Source organism: Salvia miltiorrhiza, chromosome 8 (assembly GCF_028751815.1).
Source record: "Salvia miltiorrhiza cultivar Shanhuang (shh) chromosome 8, IMPLAD_Smil_shh, whole genome shotgun sequence".
In the NCBI taxonomy this organism is placed as follows: Eukaryota; Viridiplantae; Streptophyta; class Magnoliopsida; order Lamiales; family Lamiaceae; genus Salvia; species Salvia miltiorrhiza.
Window position 1 is genome coordinate 36,514,631 of NC_080394.1, and position 18,728 is coordinate 36,533,358.

Consider the following 18,728-nt stretch of genomic DNA (forward strand, 5'->3'; position numbering starts at 1 on the left):
TTATAAGCACTTTGAGCTTATTTTTAGAGCTTAATAAGCTGTTTAGGAACTTATTTTGCCAAACACTTTAAAGGAGCTTATAAGCTCTTAAACAGCTTATAAGTTGTTTTAAGGAGCTTATAAGCTCAGCCAAACACCCTCTAAGTCCGGCAGCAAACGCGCCGCCATTTCGAAAATCACCGCCTTTGCGAATAACATCTACAAGTGACTGAACATATTGGCTGAAAAGATCAGTGTCCCATTGAAATTTTTAATGAAGAAATTGATCGTGGGCAATTTGAGCCGCGATAAATTAGGAGTGGAGGCGGACGACGCCCTAGCCGTGAACTTGGCTTCCAAGGTGTACAATTTATCCGACGATGGAGAGGATGAATATGCGACGATGGAGAAAAAAAAGGAAGGAATTCTAAACTACCCAACTTTTGCAAAGTATATTTATGAAATATCCACTTTTTTATTTTGCTCTACACTCCATATCCATTGTATTATTTTATTATTTTTTTACTATGAAAAAGCTGTGAGCTCTGTCATGCAAGTACTACAATGATTGGGTTATTGAATTAATATTTTAGTTTTCCGTGTGCAGTACCACGTTACCATATATTGCGGGGGGGTGCTAGTTGCGCATTCATATTATATATGCGCAATTAGTATGCGCATAGTTAGTATTTTACCGCATAAATGGATTTTTGCGGATATTTTGTTTTATGGGCAGATTCCTTTCCGCATAAGCAATTAAAAATTTAATTTATGCGCATTTGTGTGGTTGATTGTGTAGTTGCAATCCTAATTTAACATTATGCGCATATACTTTAATTAGGATATACTTTATTCCTAATTTAACCTTATGCGCTTATACTTTAATCCTAATTTTTGGATAGTATGCGCATATAAATTATTTTGCTTAAATTGCGCATGAAATATTTAATATAAATTTAATTACAAATTTATCTGATAAAATTAATTACAAATTATCATGATAAATTTAGTTACAAATTTAATAGTTGTGCGCAAATTTAATTACACAATATTTTCACTTTACGCAATCAATTAATTTGTACTCAATAATCCTATTTGCGCATAGTAAATGGTGCCCAACTTTGCGCCTAAGTGCGCATCTAACCGAAATCTATGCGCATAGATTTAGATCATTCGTATAGTATAAGTTCATGCGCATAGTTTAATTCGCAAAGTTTCAATCCATCTATGCGCATGGAGCTATTTGCGCATAGTAAATTAGTGCAATTTTGCGCAAATGAAATATATTTTGTATTTAAAATTTTAATTACTCTTCCCATTTATCTCATTTTGTATATAAAATATATTTTTGTCATTTTCATATAATTATATTTTGAATAACATATCCAATATACATCTTAAATGAAATATCATAAAATGACCTTTAATTTAATATATGCTATGTAAAAAATGAATTTAAAATGAAATATCATAAAATGACCTTCAATAATTTTCTATTTAGTTTATTGTATTAAAAGTTTTTTTTTTTGATAAAATAGTACTATTAAAAGTTATTAATAGGACTTAAAACTGCGAACTTCGTTGCAATTGTTGTAAAAGTTTTATCCGGCTATTCCCATTTTACAAATGTCACTACATATTTCTTTCCAAATATAATGTATTTCTTTCAAAGAAATTTAGTAGGTTGCATAAACTGTTGAATTTGTCATAAATATAGGATGTAATAATTATCATAAAATTGAAGACATAATATCATGCTCACGACTAACCTAATAATTGCACAAATATAAATATTAATCCGGAAATCAAAGATATGTCACTTACAATTAATGAAATGCAGATAACTTGGATAAAGTTGAGGATAACAACCATCCTCCAATATATCAGTCAATGCTCACCAAATAAGGACATATGTCTCTAGTGTGCGATTCAAATCCACACAAACTACATGTTCTTGGGGCACGATTGGTGCTACTCGAAGGAGCATTCTCTGATCCAGCTCTTTGTCTTTGTGTAGTTCTCTCAGTTGGTCCTCGATGGCGTGTAGTCTTCGGACGTCCAGATTGTCGACCTATTTTAGGAAGATCAATGACAAGACCTTGAATATTTGCAGGAATCATCCATGAAGCAAGTGGCGGTACTGAATTGACTCGATAGGAGTACGCCTCACGTAGTTTTGCAGCTTGATAATAATCCCCAACGTGCTTAGATATATCATCACCTATATGCCTGAATAGCCAAATCGAGCGAAATATAAAATTAATAAAATTGAACCTAATTGCTTGGTTAAACATACAACTAATGTAATACCTGATGGCTGCAACTGCATGCGAACATGGTACCATGTTCATATCCCACTTCACATAAGTGCACGATTGCGTTTCTAGATTCACTTTGAATGTTTTGTTGGAACTCTTAACCTTGAAAATAGATGGGGACATGGCAACGACCTCATATCTCCGTGATCTCTCCAATTCAACAGTGAGCTTGCGTAGCGCCTCCGGTGTAACATAAGCAGAAAATGACTTTGCAGCTTCATGTCTTTCATCAAACCATTTCTCTATGATGTGACGGATTGCCTCAACCATGGAGCATATAGGCAGCCTTCTTGCCCACAACAAACGAGAATTGAACGATTCGGCAATATTTGATGTGAGAAAACTATAGCGTCGAACAGGGCACTTACACCTTGCCTATTTTTCTGGGCCAACCTGCATCAATTTGCAATAAGCTCCACCTTCTTCCCTAAGAGCCTTTAAGCTTGCCATCGTAGCATGAAACTCACTTTCTCTATATGCAAAAGCAGCTTTCTGATATAGCGCAACTGCTGCCTTGCCAAATCGAGTGATTTTGTTGAGTAGATGGTAGTAGCACAAACCATGTGATACACCAGGAAATACCGAATTCACAGCGTTCCCTATGCTAACATGTACGTCCGAAATAATCAACATCTCAGGATTCTCACCATAAGCCATCTTCAAATGAGACAAAAACCACGTCCATGATTCATCATTCTCTATAGGACCAATGCCGAATGCCAGGGGGAAGACTTGTTCGTTGCCATCCTTCGTGACTGCAACAAACAAGATACCTTTGTTACGACCCTTCAAGTGTGTGCCATCTACCACAATTATTGGCCTTAAGCACATAATGTATGCAACTCTACATGAACCGAGTGCCACGAAAAGGTGCTTGAACCTACCATCACAATCAATTTCCAAGTCCGTCAACGATCTGGGATTACACGTCCGCAACATGTGCAAATAGCCGGGGAGTAATGAATAAGATTCTTTATGCCCCCCATAAATCATCTCCACAGCACCATTACGGGCACGCATTGCTACACTATAACTGATCTTGACACCATATTCCCTCTGCAAGTCGGCTAAATAGACCTCGGCTTCACAATTTCACCATCCTCACGTATTTTCTTTGCAATATGCGCTGCAATGACTCGAGCATGAACCTTTCGCACGCCAGTATTTACCAGGTCCGCAATGCAAGTATGGGCAGGACCGAACTTTCGAATAAACCAAAAAAATCCCTGCTGAGTGGCTCGTAACTGAAATGGACACTGAGTCCGATATTTGCATTTGAACGTAATCCTATCCAAGTCAGATCGAGGAATGATGAATTCGGCTCGACGATCCAAATGCCATAAGCCTACAGCTATCTTAAGCAGTTCTTTACTTTCGAACATCGAACCTTCGCTTAGCTCATCAGGATCTGGTATGTCATCAAGTTTACCAGCAAAAAGATTCACTGAGAAATCTTCTGGGATAACAGGAACTAACCAATTGCTCATCTCCTGCGCCGCTTCTTGGCCTATATCTTCAGCTAGACCTCGTAGGTTCGTTTGCATTATCATGGACATAAGCTCGCCAATTCCCCCCTCCCGGCGTATCCAAGCAATATGCTCTGCAAATGTCCCATAATCCACTCGAACTGACTCCCGCTCATCAGCTTCTTCTTCCTCCTCCCCATCCTCATCAGACTCTGTTGATGGAATGTACTCCTCATCATTAATTTCATCGTCACCAATCGATGCTGGAGTGTGATAATTCGTGGTCGAATTAGGAGTTGACTCCGCAAACCAATCAACTCTACCACTCACAATAAAATATAAACTGTTCAAATGACCAATATCAATAACCAATTAACAATTTTGCAGCATCCATGCGGCAAGTAATAATGCGCAATTTACAGCATTTGACATTTAACAATTGCGCAACATCCATTTCCGAAGTAATAGTGCGCAATTTCCATTACAAATGTAACAATGCGTTATTTTAAAAAATGTGTCACTACTCACATTTTACAAAGCAATTTAAAGCAATTCTAACAAATGCGCAATTTAAAGCAATTCTAATTTAGAACATTAGAAATAAAAACCATGTGCAATTCAAAGCATTTTCGAATATAAAAAAAACGCAATTTCAAGAAATTCACTACTCACATTTTACAAACATTATAATGGGCTTTTTTTTTTAATTATACCAATTACATAAACAAACTTACTAGAAAAATTAGTGTACCAATAATTTCTTTCACATAATATACTGAAAAATAAATTATAACAAAAAAAATTAAGTACCTCTTTCATGAAAAATGGGCTTAAATCCTTCGTAGCCGGTCTACTGCGAAATTTCCACTTAGGGTGCGCAAACTCAGCAACACAATTACCGACAACATTACCTAAGTCGGGCATGATCTCTAGCGACCACACATGCAACGCCCAAACAGGTCCATAGAATTTATATTGGTTTTTAGAGACGCAATTTGTAGCATAATTGCACAATATATTATAAGTATACGCCCCCCACGGAAATCGGTTAAATGCATCGAGATCATCCACTAATGCCCAAACCCAATTCTCAACTGTTTTATCAGTCTCATAACCTACCAGCATTCCATATAAAACTAAAATATAGGCAATCCTCAGGTATAAACTTCCATCCTCATCATCAATCTTAAAATTATCAAAAAGATCATAGAGAAACTACACTTTCACGTGAGACTGGCCACAACTAAACCTCTTAAACACTTCCACTCTACTCACATCATGATTACGTGACATATCAAAATTAAAATCACCAAATTGAAGACCAGTCACTAGAGCATAATCCCTCCTAGAATAATGAACTCTGGTATTATTTAATAAAAAATATAAACCATCATCATTAGACTTTATTTGACGAGAGACTACATGATGCACGGTCATCGCACATTTAGGACCAGGATTCCAATCCACAAGATGTCCAAAACAACCGCCTAAAAATATATTCAACAATTGTTCACCGCCTTTATCCTTTAATATTTTTTTCACCTTGCCTAAATACTTGATTTTATAATACGTGCCAACATCCGACGTTACATTAATAGTGCTCGGTCTCAATAGGGTAGGAGCCCCCTGCCATAACAGAAAAATAATTGAATCAGAAAGCAAAAAAGAAAAAAAAAATAGTGCCAAATTAAAATTTAAAAGAATTTTAGTTCTATGCTATTTCAATTCTATGCGCAAACCAAAACTAATAATTTAAAACAATTTGGCAAAAAAGGCACAAACAATTGCAAAAATAATTGCGCAACCAATTGGGCATAATATTATTCCTATTCCACGCATAGATTCCAATTAGCCAAACAATTGCGCAAACTAAGGGCAAAAAGAATTCTCTGCGCAACCAATTCAGTAACAAAACAAAGCTCAATAATACTGTTCTTAATCTCTTAAATTTTGCTTTCAATTTTCAAAATGTATGCGCAGACGAGATTTGCGCAAACAAGAAATGCGCGCAACAAAAAAGATTGAAAATAAATCTTGGCGCAAACAACAATTGCGAAATAATTTAAGGTGCTAAAGGCACTTCAGTGTAGAAACTTTCGCATATAATATGGATTCAAAGCAAAATATATTCAACAAATAAAATTGCGCAAAAAAAATAGATAAATAGAAAACCTTATCAGCTGCGTCCATGTTCTCCAGCGTCGATGGATATCCGAGGTCGAAGGTTCTCTGGAAAAAAAAGGTCGAAACAATGCGAACTAAGGATTTAATTTCTGAATGAGGGAAGAGGATTTGAATTTCACGCACAATAAGTTTCTATGCGGATGAAAGAGAAAGGACAATGTTAGATAGATTCAAATTAAAGACAGAGTAATGACAAATCTAACTACCCACCTCGTTTATCCATAAATTCGGTCAAATAATAAAATACAGATTCTGTCAGTGTACTTCTAAAAATGACAGACATAGATATTGGTAAGGGGGCTCGTACGAAAAAATAATAAAATAATGATATGTATATGGAGTGAAGTGAATACAAAAGAGTAATGCTAAACAGCCACATTGTGGCTACCCATAATTTACTTAAGTAGAAAATAATTTAATTTATTTAATTTATTTTTTAAAATAAAAATAAGATTTAGTTATTTTATCATATTCTCTACATTATAGTTATTTTTTTGCAATTTTTCGGTAACTTTTTTATTTTTTATTAAAAAATAAATAAAAAATAAAAAAGTAAAAAAAATTAAAAAAAATAAGTACAATGTAGAGAATATAATAAAATAACTAAATCCTATTTTTATTTAAAAAATAAATTAAATAAATCAAGATTATTCTTATTATATTAGTGTGTGGGTAGCCACAATGTGGCTGCATAGATTTATTGAATACAAAAAGTGGATATATTGTAAATCTACTTTGACAAAGGTGGGCACTTTTATATATTCGCACAAAAAAAATGGCGATTGAGAAAATAAAAGACAGCAGGAAAAGAGGACGCCCACATAAATAAAAAGATGATTACAAACGGCGCTGTTGAAGATGGAGTAATAAATTAGGGTTGCACATAGGGATGTCAATGCAGCCCGAAACCCGTGGGCCAACCCGAATAACCCGACAAAATTAGAGGGTTAGGGTTGGAAAATCGCAACCCGAAAAAACCTCCAACCCGATTAGCCCACACCCGACTAACCCGGAACCCGATAGGGCTAGCCCGAAAACCCGATGGGCTGACGGAATTGTGACTGATGCATCCAGTTACAACTTCTGCTATGTTTAGATCTATGATATTTGCTTAAATATATATATGTAGCCTCATTAAAAAAAGTTAAATTAATTAGTTAGAATATATGTGTATGTGTGTGTGTGTGCAATCTCATTAAAAAAAAGTTAAATAAATTACGGATTTTTTGTAGAAACTGATTATTAGTATCTCATTAGTTAGAAATTAATTATCAGTATCTCATTTTAAAGTGATACCATTTTTTTTTCTGTCAATGAGACGTGCATGGCAAATCCACTAATTATTCAGTAATAATCCAGATTGATTCTAGTGCATTGATACATGTTAAATTTTACTATCTCATTTTAATATAATTTTGTTTATGTAATCTTGAATATCTTATATTTTTGCATTTCATGCTTTGCTATATAATTTATATATTTAATATCTATGTATATTTTATACATTATACATTAGATCATTAGGAATAATAAAATACAAATGATAATTTTATTTTTACGCCTTTAACCTGATTAGCCCGATGGGCTAGCCCGAAACCCAAAAGTTTAGGGTTAGGGTTGAAGATTTACAACCCGAAAAAATCTTCAACCCGATTAGCCCGCACCCGACTAACCCGGAACCCGATAGGGCTAGCCCGAAAACCCGATGGGCTGGCCCGATTGACATCCCTAGTTGCACACTTGCACTGCAATGATTGTATTATTTTCTATTAATTTTGTTTTTAACTTTTATTTTAATCGTTAAAGTTTATGTAATTTTTGAAATTTTGGGCTTTCCATTTGGGGCTACTTAATTAAGTTTGGACTTTAACAATATAATTTGAATTTAATTAATGTAATTCTATACATATACCCATTTTATTTATTATACTCCTTTTATTTATTAAAGTATTAACAATATTTATCAATTTACTATTTTATTCATGTAGACTTCAATTTAAATTTAAATTGAAACATTACTTAATCACACTTCCAAAGCTGCAAAAATCTAAACGATAGATTTCAATAAATTAGTTCTTATGTATATATAACTAAACTTGGTTTCATAACATTGCATAGAGTGAAAGTAAACACAATTTGAAAAAAAAAAAAAAAAAAAGTGAGAATTTGTGACTTCCTTTTCTTCGGCCATTTGTATCGGTCTGTATACATTTTTTATTTGATTTTGATTATGGTAAATACAGCAAAAACACTTGGATAATCGTTTATTGAGTTGTCATTCTTTATTTGCTGTTAGACTTATTTTGGGTAATAAATTTTAATTTTCGTTATCATGTATTTTAATTTCAGCTTAATCTGTATTAATTGAACAATTTTTTTATTTGGGATTTTTCTTTCCTAAGAAATTAATTTCGAGTTCTTCAATTTTTCCGTTTTAAGAAATACAAGTCACACTCAACGTAATTGGATACAAATTTGTGCTCAATATATGATACGATCTCCTTCTCAAAAAAATAATCATAATTTATTTTGCAATAATTAACTGTAGATAAACTATTCGATGGAACGCCTGGATAATAGCTAATACTACCAAATAATGGAACGAAGAGAATATAGTATCCATGAGTATTAAAAAGAAAAATAATGTATCTTTCTTTAAATTTTTGGGTTCATATTTTTGGGGCTATAATGATTAAATTATTATTTTACTAAAATATAAAATGAGGATTATGTATAAATGTCATTCAATTTGGATGATCATTGATGCTACTAGTACACGATGAAATTTCAATTTCATCGATTTTTCGAAATCATAGATTTAAGAAACATTACATTCAAACATTATAAACTACATGCAAACTGATTTATAAAGCATAAACAAGACAAAATCAAGATAAATAAGATCAAATGTCAAAAGGCAAAAATTATGAAGCCGGGGAAGCGGGTCCATAAGTTGTTTCTCCGATTCCAACGTGGGCGACGCTGCGCTCCTCATCTCATTCCGTGTCACTGCTCATCCTCAAAGGGGAAATGTTGTATTGCGTTTTTGGGGAGATGAGGCAGTCAGTTGTGAGGGGCTGGGTTTGGGGGAATGGAGGAGTCCTATGGGGAAAAGGTTGGGGCGTTGCGTTTGTTCTGTTTCCAGGGGAAAGAACTTGGCTGCTAATTTCGATGGGGGAGGAATTGGGTGTGCTTTTAGAGGCGAGGACAACCGCTTCGGTGGGGAGACCAGTTAAGAGCGAGAGATCGGATTTTGTGTAGTTTTGTAGGGCTTCATTTATTTTGTTTAATTAGAAGAATAATTTCACTTCTTGTATTTTTTGAATATTTATTTTAGTGGATTGAGGGTACTTATGTCTTTATATATGAAAATGGCTGGCAAACGTATAACTCATTTGTTGCCACTTTTATCCGTTCACAATAAATGTATTTCTTCATTTTAAGACATGTACCCTCATACTTTATCTCATTCACATAATATTTACAAAAAACTTATCCCACAAACTTTTTATTTATTACCTAGCAAATTAACTTTGTGAGACCATTTCTTCACTTTAAACGCATCTACCAATATTTTCTTTAAACCCATGTCCCTCCTATCTACACCACTTTTTGTGGACTTTTTTATTAATGGCTAGAAAATATACCTACTTCATCAAATTGGTTACTTTTAGAGTTTTCCCTAATCAAAATAAACAACCAAATTATCTAATTAGCATTAGAAACCATGAACAGTTTTAGAAGAGCAGTTGTAAAATATCATCACCTTTGACCATGGGATACTTTTACGAAAGATAAAGATTCATTGGCCATTACATTCCGGTTAAATTACAATGCACAGGATCATCAATCTATCCAACTCAGAAATGGCAGATGAAGACGACCAGAAACCTTCTCTTCGTCTTTTCAATGAGGATAGTACGCTGAAAAGCAACGATATCGAGTTGCTGGAAGCATTGTCCATGAACTGTATAACTGTATCAACCGGCATTATCAACTCCAGTGAAGATGCCTGCCTACAGCTACCTTCTCAAAGCTCCATAGTTTCTTGTTACCTACAATCAAAGTTTTAGGCTCAACACCTGTCTTTCGAGTATGAAAATCCAAAAAGTGGGATGGGACTCCAGTAAATTAGCTGATGTGGTTAATAATTATATCTAACACTCATAAGTCTTGTCTATACTTGCTCGGGCTTATTTCATGACATACACGCCTGAGATGAAAAGCTTCAGCTAAGTTAAACGATGAAATGACGAACCATGTGGAAAGGAGATTACGCAACCATGAATGATCCTACTATAGATTTTAAAGTTACCAGGGAATTTAGGGCATAAACAGCATACAGAAGGAGGAAAGTGTATTATCCAGAACAGTATTATTACCCGAGGTTGAGATTTATTCAGTTTCTTCCCCATGTCATCATCGTCATCGTCTTCATCATCTCTACTTGATAGCAATCTATGAAGTGAGGATGAAGAGTTATCTGCTGTCCTTCCCCTTTTTGAGGTGGAAGCTTTACCCCTTCCCCTTCCCCTTGGAGCAGCTCTTTTTCTGCCCTTCCCTTGCAGAGTTTCATCCTCACCCTTGAATAGGAAACACACACAGAAACCACTGTAAGCCGGATAGAGCTGAAAAGATCACTGAGCCTAAAAACGCTTCATACAAGAAGTTAGTCAATACCGAATCATCAGCAATATCATTAACATCAACTCTTGCTGTTTCATCATTTGAATCTGAATCAACTTCATCCTCCTCATCAGCCAAACTTCGAACTGAAGCAGCTGCAGCAACTGATGCAGATCTGCAGCCCAATACCATCAAATAGTAGATTCTTCTCCAAACTCAATAAGGTAGATAAAACAGTGTCGATAAGTTATCCTCACAATTCACATCTCTATCATATATGCCTTATGCAAGTAAACATGTGTTGTTTCTCTACTAAAGATTCATGCCCCCTCATAAACCTTTATAAAATTCAGAGAAAATCATTCAGTCAGGTTTTATATGACAAACATGGCAGGTTTTGCATTCACCAATACATTCCACCCTCCCCAGAGAACACAGTAAGGCAGTAACTATGCAAAAGTGGCTAATCACAGCTAAACTCAAACGAGACAAGAACATCAAACGCGAGGTAAATCTGGTTCTATGTAAGATAAACTGAAATCCCATTTGGAGTTTGTTTTTATATTAGATTGTTTTGGAAATGACAAACAAATATTAAAAATTAGAAGAATTTCTATTAAACCAAAAAATTTCCATCTAAATTTATCGTGACTGTATCACACTACACAAGCTTCAGCTGAGCATTTCTCACAGAGAGTAGGCATTAATAGGACAACAAGAATATAAGGTGAGGCAAACAAAAGAAACATATTTGCTTGAGTAGGGGAATCTGTCATTGCACCATATCAGAAAGCAGCAACTGAAGCATTGATAAAAGCTGACCTTTGTGAATGACGGAAACCCAAGCTTGTGTCCAGTGTCGTCTGCTTTAGTGTGCTGGAACCCCTGCCCCTCCCTCTTCCCCTTCCTCTTCCAGTTGTCTTACTAGGTTCAGTAATATCCCCGGAGGACCTCAAAGACTGTGATGGCTGTTTCCTGCCCTTTCTGGCAGACTTTGAGCCCGATAACAGAGTAGCATCCTCATCATCACTGAAGGAAGTAGTACTAGCAACTCCTTGAGTACTTCTACTTTTAACATTCTGTAGGAAATGTGATAACAGACCAATTAAATACATCATATAGCTAGCTAGAACAAGTTCTGTTTGTATTTGGCTAGATAGAAGATACCAAGGGCTGGCCACTAAACATGAGCTGTTGGGAGTCTCTTGGCTTCGAAGATCTTTCTTTGACACGTTCCTGAAAATGAACACATTTATATTTTCATAATGTCATCTGTTTAGACGATAAAAGGCCTCCTTCAAAGGTGGCCCGTTAAGGTTGATAGCACAATTTAAACAGGCACATCACTGTGCAAATCTCAAATGAACAACATAGATACCACATTCTGGTCAGCACCTCTTTTCACAAAATAGCAAAATGCATAGCTGAAAACTCAAGTAGCATTAACAACAATGCTTATTTGCAAAACCATGGCAAGTTCATAAATTTCTCTGGTAACCTCACTTATCAATGATAAATTTTACAGAATAATAAGAGTAATCCAGAATATCAGGTACATAATATGTAAGCAACTAAATCATAGTCAGTTACTGAAGCATGAGTAGACAGAGGAAAAGGAGAGAACAATGGAGGAAAAGATTTATTGCCTCTAAGCACTCCCCAACTTTGACAATAATGTCCTCCTCTTCAAATTTTTGAACATCTGGATTCAGAGATATTTTATTCTGTTGTGGAAAAGAGTTCAAGTTAGCAAGATACTGCAAGGATATTAAAGCACCATCTTTGCAACTGCCTGATTGATACCCAGGAAATGATATCACTACAAATCACTTACACGAGTTTCTTCTAGGTTGTATTTCAGACAAGCATAGAAAGCCATCTTATCATCCTTGTTGATGAAATTGTGTAATGCATCATCCAAATCATTGACAGGAAGTATCTCCATCTTCTGAAAAATCATATTGTACAATGAGGTTTAGAGTCTTTAAACTAGGGAAATAAATACAAAATTGAATCATTATCAAATCTTTATTCTTAATGTCATAATTTTGTAAAGAACCTGTCTTGTCAAAAAAAAATCAGGAAGCCAATTATGGAAACTTGGTAACATATAGTATATGTTAAAATGGTAGCATAAAGTCATATAGTGCCCTCAATCCACTCTGGGACTTCTGGCCACTTTTTGATTGTTATAGGTAAACCGTATTATCTTGTATTCACAAAATTGATAGATTGTGTCTTGTATTGTACTCAAGAAGAGCCAATTTCACCAATATTGTGATGACCATAGTGGTTTATACCAGATTACTTTCAGCAACCAAAGCTTCAATGTTCTGCTGATTCAATTCCTCTGGTCGAAGTCGTTCGGAGTCATCAATTTTACCTAGTGCAAAATAAAATTTATTCCTATCAGCAGTTACACTCAATGATGAAAGAAGATATATCCAACTCCGGATGGAGCTGTTCAGAGACATCAATATTCATCCACTACATAATAAAATATTAAAGTCATCACTAATGTACTTACAAGATAAAAGATAAAATCTGAAATTGGGCTGGGTATTTATTCAATCTAATTAAAGAGCAATAAAAGAAGGTGGGAAAGAGGATGTGGATAAAGAAGTCCTTAACAATTACTCTCTCCGTCCCACCTCACTTGGCCTAGTTCTTTTCGGCACGGTTAATTAGGAGAGTAAGATTGTAGTGTAAAGTAGTGCAAAGTATGTGGACTCCATATCTATTGCAGGGAAAATTTGTTACTTAAAAAGGAAACAGGCCAAGTCGGATGGGACGAAAAGGAAAGTAGGCCAAGTGAAGTGGGACAAAGGGAGTACAATATTACATCAGTGAAGGATAGTAGTACTGACATGTTTAGATTGTGACAAAATGACAATTATCAAATGTCCTAATGCACATTACAAAAATATGGTTAAGTTTTTAATCATATTTTCCACAATGTATGGTGTAGTTACATACTCCCTCCGCCCCGTAAGAGTGTATCACATAAAGGGATGGTGCGGGTTTTAAGAAAAAAGGTTATAGATAAAGTGTTGAGTGGAAATGAGTGGCAGTGGTTGAATTGGTTGTGGGGTTATGTAGAAATGAGTGGTTGTAGTTAAAAGGAAAAAGTGGGGCCATGTCCCAAATTGGAAGTGATACACTCTTATGGGACGGACGAAAACGGAAAATGTGATACACTCTTACGGGATGGAGGGAGTATATGCTTACAAAGTATGGTGCCCTAAGAAAGACATGTTAGCATATTTAACTTTTACAGTAGGAAACCAGAAACAAGAGAGCCGTGGAACTCACCGTCACTACGACCTTTCTTAGAAGCTTTAGAAAATATAAGAATATCCTGGGGATTTGCAACCTATATTGTAGAAGTTGTGAGAGCCGTCAACAATGAAAACTTCCATTTTTTTTAATCAGGTTGGAAGGAAAAGGAATTGCGTACCTTCCCCACATACTTTTGCCCGAATCTTTGTGGATTGATTGTCATAAACCCAGAATAATCAACCTATTTGTTTCAAAAGCAAATAAAGTTGAACATATTGCAAAATTTACTAGAGTAATAATAAGAAATTAATAAATGAAAAGGGTAAAATAACAATAATACAAAAATTACCTTTATTCGAACTAAGGGAAGCTTGAGCTCTTGTTTCTTCACAGCCTTTTGGTTTGCCCTTTCTATCAAATCTCTAACCTACAAAACGGAACCAAAGAAAAATAAAACATGTACCACAGTCAAATTAGCAAAACTCATCATAATTAACGTGTATATTCTAAGGGATTGAAAGATTATGTTTACAACATACAAGGAGGAGCATAAAAGAATGCAGCAATCTTACCACTTTATCCAAATGTTCAAGAATTGTATTATGATCATTCGAGTCTATGTCAGGCTCATCCTTCAGCACCACCTTCACATCATAGACCATAAGAAATGCAGTTGAAGTTTCTCTAGTTATTCCACATAGGAGTTAATATACGGTATATACCTCCGTGTATTCAAATGGCCTCACTGAACTCAGAGGTATCTTTGTCGGCCGATACTGATTCCCCTACATTATATTTGGTAGTACATATAATTATTTAGGAATTGTGGAAATTGAAAAGATAAAAAACAGTATTGAATTTATAAAACAAAAAGGAAGATAGGTGCAAAGAAAAATTCAGTCAATTACAACCTTGATCTCTAAAAGCAGCACATGTTTTGGCTTTGATTCACCATCAATCAATGATGTTGCAACAGATGAACCAGGTTGTGTGATGTGAAAACCCATTCCTGGTACTTCCTGCCAACCAAACAATCATCAATCAGAAACTATGACCAAATAATGAACCAGTATGGAGACCACAGCCGTTTGGAACCTGAGGATCAACAAGGCATTCGTGCTCATGCCCCCAGACAACAAAGTCCAAAAAACGGGGCAAGAAATGTTCATTTATTGCATTTTTTGGATTAGTCTTCACTCTGAAAACAAAAGTGAAGATTTAATTAATAAGTGAAACCAATACAACCATGGCTTGAAAGAGCTCATAGTATTATATTATTTTAGACTTTTTCAGTTATCATCTGCAATGCATTCAACTAAAATATTATCTCATTGCTGGTTATTACCTATTTTGATGAAGTGTTAATATATTGAACCAGTCTGAAACTTGACAGGCTTCTTGGGACTCCGGTCGCATCCACTGCACTGCATGTGGCGTCTATTTCTCACAAAACAAGAGTAATAAGAGAAATTGGCTGATTTGATTGTATAAATAACCCAGATCAGACACCAAATTTACCTGAAACATCCGATTCAAGCGTTCATCTCTGATATTTCCAAGGCCATAAAGAGCTACAGATGTTGAGCCCTATAATACATTATGGGCACATGTCATGTACCGAACCGAAGAAGTAAGAAACTAACATTTCTGCTCCAACTGGATAAGTTTCAAAGTAAGTTATGATCACACCTTTTTTATAAGAATAGGGTAGAGAGTGATCTGTCCAACACCAGACCCTTCAAGAACCATTTTTCCAAAATAGTTGACAAGATTACATGCTGAAAGAATATCAACAGCAGAAAGATTGTCCTGCATCAAAAGTTAACAAGAAACCCCAGAAAACCACTCAAGATCCATACTTATTTTGTAAATTAAGGTTTACATGAAGTAAGGAAAAGCATGATAGTGTGAGCCAGAGAACTTCACATTTAACATAAAATAACATCTTAATTCCAGTATCCAGGTGTACAGTCAACTGTAGGGTAAGGTCATAGAATGTTAGAGTCAACCATGCATCTTATTAGCTTTCCTAAATGTAAAACTAAACTCTCCTAAGTTGCACAAAGAGAAGGTTTTGAATCTCATGATGTTTCTTGAATTTGAAATTGTCAGCAGTTAATGCAGTCATTCTAGAGAGAAACAAGCACCGCGTTTACCATAAAATTCATACCACTCCAGCAGGATCATCATGATTTCCATGAATGCTGAAAACTGGCAACCCAACATTGAAGTGTGGATCTTCATAATTTACATGGCCAAAGCTACATAAGAAAACACAGACAGGTATTCTGTAAAATCTATAGGATATCTCGGAAATTGAAATTTTTTTGAATAGCTGGGCTTGAGGGTGCATTAGGAAACAGCAAGAGTATTTCAGTATTAAACTTCAAGAAGTAGCATTATAGAGTAGAACAAATATATTGATGATGATTAAGACAACAGAGATTTCAGAGAAAGAAATTACCAGTTGGCAAAGTTCACTGTCTGGTCGCTGACAACTTGGAACTGCACTGGCTTATCGCTGAGGCAGTGACGACGGAGAATTTCAATGGCTTTGACTAAGGTTGACCTTGAAGGCTTATTCTCATGAAATAGATCACCAGCTAGAAGTATGAAATCCACCTGATAATGAACAAAAATAATGAAGACACAATGTGAACAAATCACAAGCCAAAGTATGTTCACAAGAGAAAGCAGATTACAGTTAAGAACCAAAAGGGGGAGCATGTGACACAAAAAATTCAACACTCAATCACTCATAGAAAACACTGCCACTCCAATGATTTCGTGTCATCCCAGGAAATTCATTATATATTTGTAAATGTACTAAACCAATCCATTAATTGTGTGGCATGTGGCAGTTGGACCTACCATTTTCAATTTCTACTAAACTACAGAAGCGAAATCATAGCATTAAGCAAAATCAGAATTAAGAGAACTATATCCTATACCTGCTTTTGTGCAGCAATTGAGCAAATCTCGTCAAATGCCTGAAAGGAATCATGCCGGCGAATTTCATCCTTCTCCATGTAACCAAGATGGCAATCCGTAGCCACTAATACCCGAAGCAAATTACTATTATCTTCCCTGAGGTCGATTCAAACCAAAATAAATAAAAATAATACAGCACTTTTCGCATCTCTTCCAAACTGCGAACGCTGATGAAAACTACCTTTTTCTTTTTCTAAACTATAAAAATGCAAATTCAATATCGCAATGAGAATAAATATCTGGCAGTTCGCTCTTCACTTACCTCGAAGATTCAGCCATTTGGTACTTGTGAGAGTCCACCGATTATGCTGCAACACATAAGAGAATATCACGAGGGGAAAAAAGTAGTACAAAAATTGCTATGTTTTTCTTACAAACAAATAAAAGTAGCCAGGGATTCCTGAATAAAAAGTTATAAAAACCCTAATTCGTCGTCCTTCGCCTAAACGAGAGTTGAATGATTGAAAAGCCAGAGACTTACTGAAGACGGACTAGACTATTCAATGACAGTTAATTTGATGGGAGAAGTGAAGTGGCGGCGGGGGCGACACCGACGGCGGAGCTGCGAGTGATATGGAGTATGTTGGTCAGTGGTGGCGCGTAATTTTTAAACATACAGGCAAGAATAGATATTGAAATTGAACCCAATCCAAGTTTCTTTCTCCATTTTGTTTTTTTTTTTTTTTTTGGAGGATTTTTGGTTTTATTTTCTTTTTCAATTTTCGATTTCCGTAATTTTTAGTATAATTCACCAAGTATATTGATTTTTTTAAAGGGCAAATAGTCAAAATTCATCAAGTTTCGTGCTATTTTCGTTTTTCCTTTGACCTTAAAATTTCGCGTATAAATTCATGATCATTGCTTCGATTATTATTTTTCCTTTAATGACGTTTTTCGACCATTAATTAGACGATGTGTCACATACGTGTCACACTTATGGAAAATGTCGTCGTTTTGCATCTGAATTAAATAACCCTATTTTGCAAAATGTCGTCGGATTAAGGGCAAATGCTCAATCTCTATACTAACCAGAAACACCTACTTTCTATTTCTAGACACACAAGTGAAGAAGATCAAGAAGAAGAAGTGGAAAATCCTTCCTCATTTGCAAGCCTCATAAGCAGCAGCACCTCGTATGGGAGATGGGATCCTTCGATTACCTCGGATTGGCTGCTACTGCTCATCATCAACACAGAGATTAGCCTCAGACTTGTTGAGTTCTTCGCATGTTAGGCCCTTCGATTTCAACACCACTGCGGATCTTATCCCCTCGTAAAACTGCTACCAAAACAAGCGTAATTTAATGTGATTTCATTCATGAATTCAGATATATCTAGTATCATGGCAATTATTCAGATTTGGAAATCAGAGAGTTTTGGGTATTTCTTCATGAAGAACCCTAATTTGAAGAGGGATTTGAGTTGATTTTGATTTAATCCCCCAAAAACAATTAAAACGACAACGTTCAATAGTTTACTGAAACGCAGTCGTTCTAGTCGCTAGAAAAATTAGCTTACGTGTATTTTTCGATTGCCATGTCAGCATTATTTTGCGAGAATTTTAATTTTATGGAAAAATTACAAATCGGATACAATTTCATGGATTTATACGCGAGATTTTAAGGTCAAGAGAAAAACGAAAATTGCGCCAAATTTCATGGATTTTGACGTTATTTGCCCTTTTTAAAAAAGGCGTTATGATTTGATAATATCAGAAGTATAGGTTAGAGTAAAAATGTTATGCTATACTATCTCCGTCCGATAAAAATATGCATATTTTATTTTAGTAATAATTATTCCACTAAACATCACAATCAATATGGGTCTATTTCTCTACTTACACTACACTTTACCGAATTTTTAAAACCTTACCATTTTCTCCACTT

General features: G+C 35.3%; 2 protein-coding genes and 1 long non-coding RNA gene across 5 annotated transcripts; all 3 read right to left on the reverse strand.

Annotated features, from left to right (window-relative positions):
- Positions 1–1,747: 1,747 nt before the first annotated feature.
- On the reverse strand, positions 1,748–4,154 carry LOC130996560 (uncharacterized). Its single transcript, XM_057921845.1, has 2 exons — positions 2,290–4,154; positions 1,748–2,208 (listed from the first exon to the last, which is right to left on the reverse strand). Exons 1-2 carry the CDS (start codon positions 2,565–2,567, stop codon positions 1,863–1,865), a joined length of 624 nt encoding a protein of 207 aa, XP_057777828.1. The 5' UTR covers positions 2,568–4,154; the 3' UTR covers positions 1,748–1,862.
- A 419-nt stretch (positions 4,155–4,573) lies between these two features.
- On the reverse strand, positions 4,574–6,108 carry LOC130996561 (uncharacterized). The gene is made up of 2 exons (XR_009092666.1): positions 5,936–6,108; positions 4,574–5,389 (listed from the first exon to the last, which is right to left on the reverse strand). It is a non-coding gene; the product is annotated as an uncharacterized LOC130996561 (long non-coding RNA).
- Positions 6,109–9,696: 3,588 nt separating this feature from the next.
- LOC130996563 (double-strand break repair protein MRE11) lies at positions 9,697–17,481 on the reverse strand. Of its 3 annotated transcripts, none has more exons than XM_057921846.1 (23): positions 17,325–17,481; positions 17,106–17,151; positions 16,804–16,939; positions 16,317–16,474; positions 16,023–16,113; positions 15,542–15,661; positions 15,371–15,439; positions 15,198–15,289; positions 14,948–15,050; positions 14,764–14,871; positions 14,575–14,637; positions 14,425–14,496; positions 14,202–14,279; positions 14,031–14,093; positions 13,886–13,946; positions 12,874–12,956; positions 12,408–12,521; positions 12,220–12,297; positions 11,741–11,809; positions 11,396–11,652; positions 10,628–10,748; positions 10,330–10,530; positions 9,697–10,002 (listed from the first exon to the last, which is right to left on the reverse strand). In XM_057921846.1, the coding sequence occupies exons 2-23, from the start codon at positions 17,120–17,122 to the stop codon at positions 9,970–9,972; spliced, it is 2,187 nt and encodes a 728-aa protein (XP_057777829.1). In that variant the 5' UTR covers positions 17,123–17,151; positions 17,325–17,481; the 3' UTR covers positions 9,697–9,969. The 3 variants fall into 3 exon arrangements, with proteins under 3 accessions (XP_057777829.1, XP_057777830.1, XP_057777831.1); XM_057921847.1 differs by having other exon boundaries at positions 16,804–16,907; positions 17,325–17,473; XM_057921848.1 differs by lacking the exons at positions 16,804–16,939; positions 17,106–17,151; positions 17,325–17,481 and having other exon boundaries at positions 16,009–16,113; positions 16,317–16,374.
- Positions 17,482–18,728: the final 1,247 nt, after the last annotated feature.

Excerpts from the sequence above, each read along its gene's own strand:
- LOC130996560 (XM_057921845.1), bottom strand. The coding sequence starts at position 2,567 with ATGGTTGAGGCAATCCGTCACATCATAGAGAAATGGTTTGATGAAAGA. Across the intron at positions 2,209-2,289 it reads CATGCAGTTGCAGCCATCAG|GCATATAGGTGATGATATAT; the intron begins GTATTACATTAG and ends TTGGCTATTCAG.
- LOC130996563 (XM_057921846.1), bottom strand. Across the intron at positions 15,290-15,370 it reads GCTTGAATCGGATGTTTCAG|ACGCCACATGCAGTGCAGTG; the intron begins GTAAATTTGGTG and ends TGTGAGAAATAG. Across the intron at positions 14,094-14,201 it reads TTCCCTTAGTTCGAATAAAG|GTTGATTATTCTGGGTTTAT; the intron begins GTAATTTTTGTA and ends TGAAACAAATAG.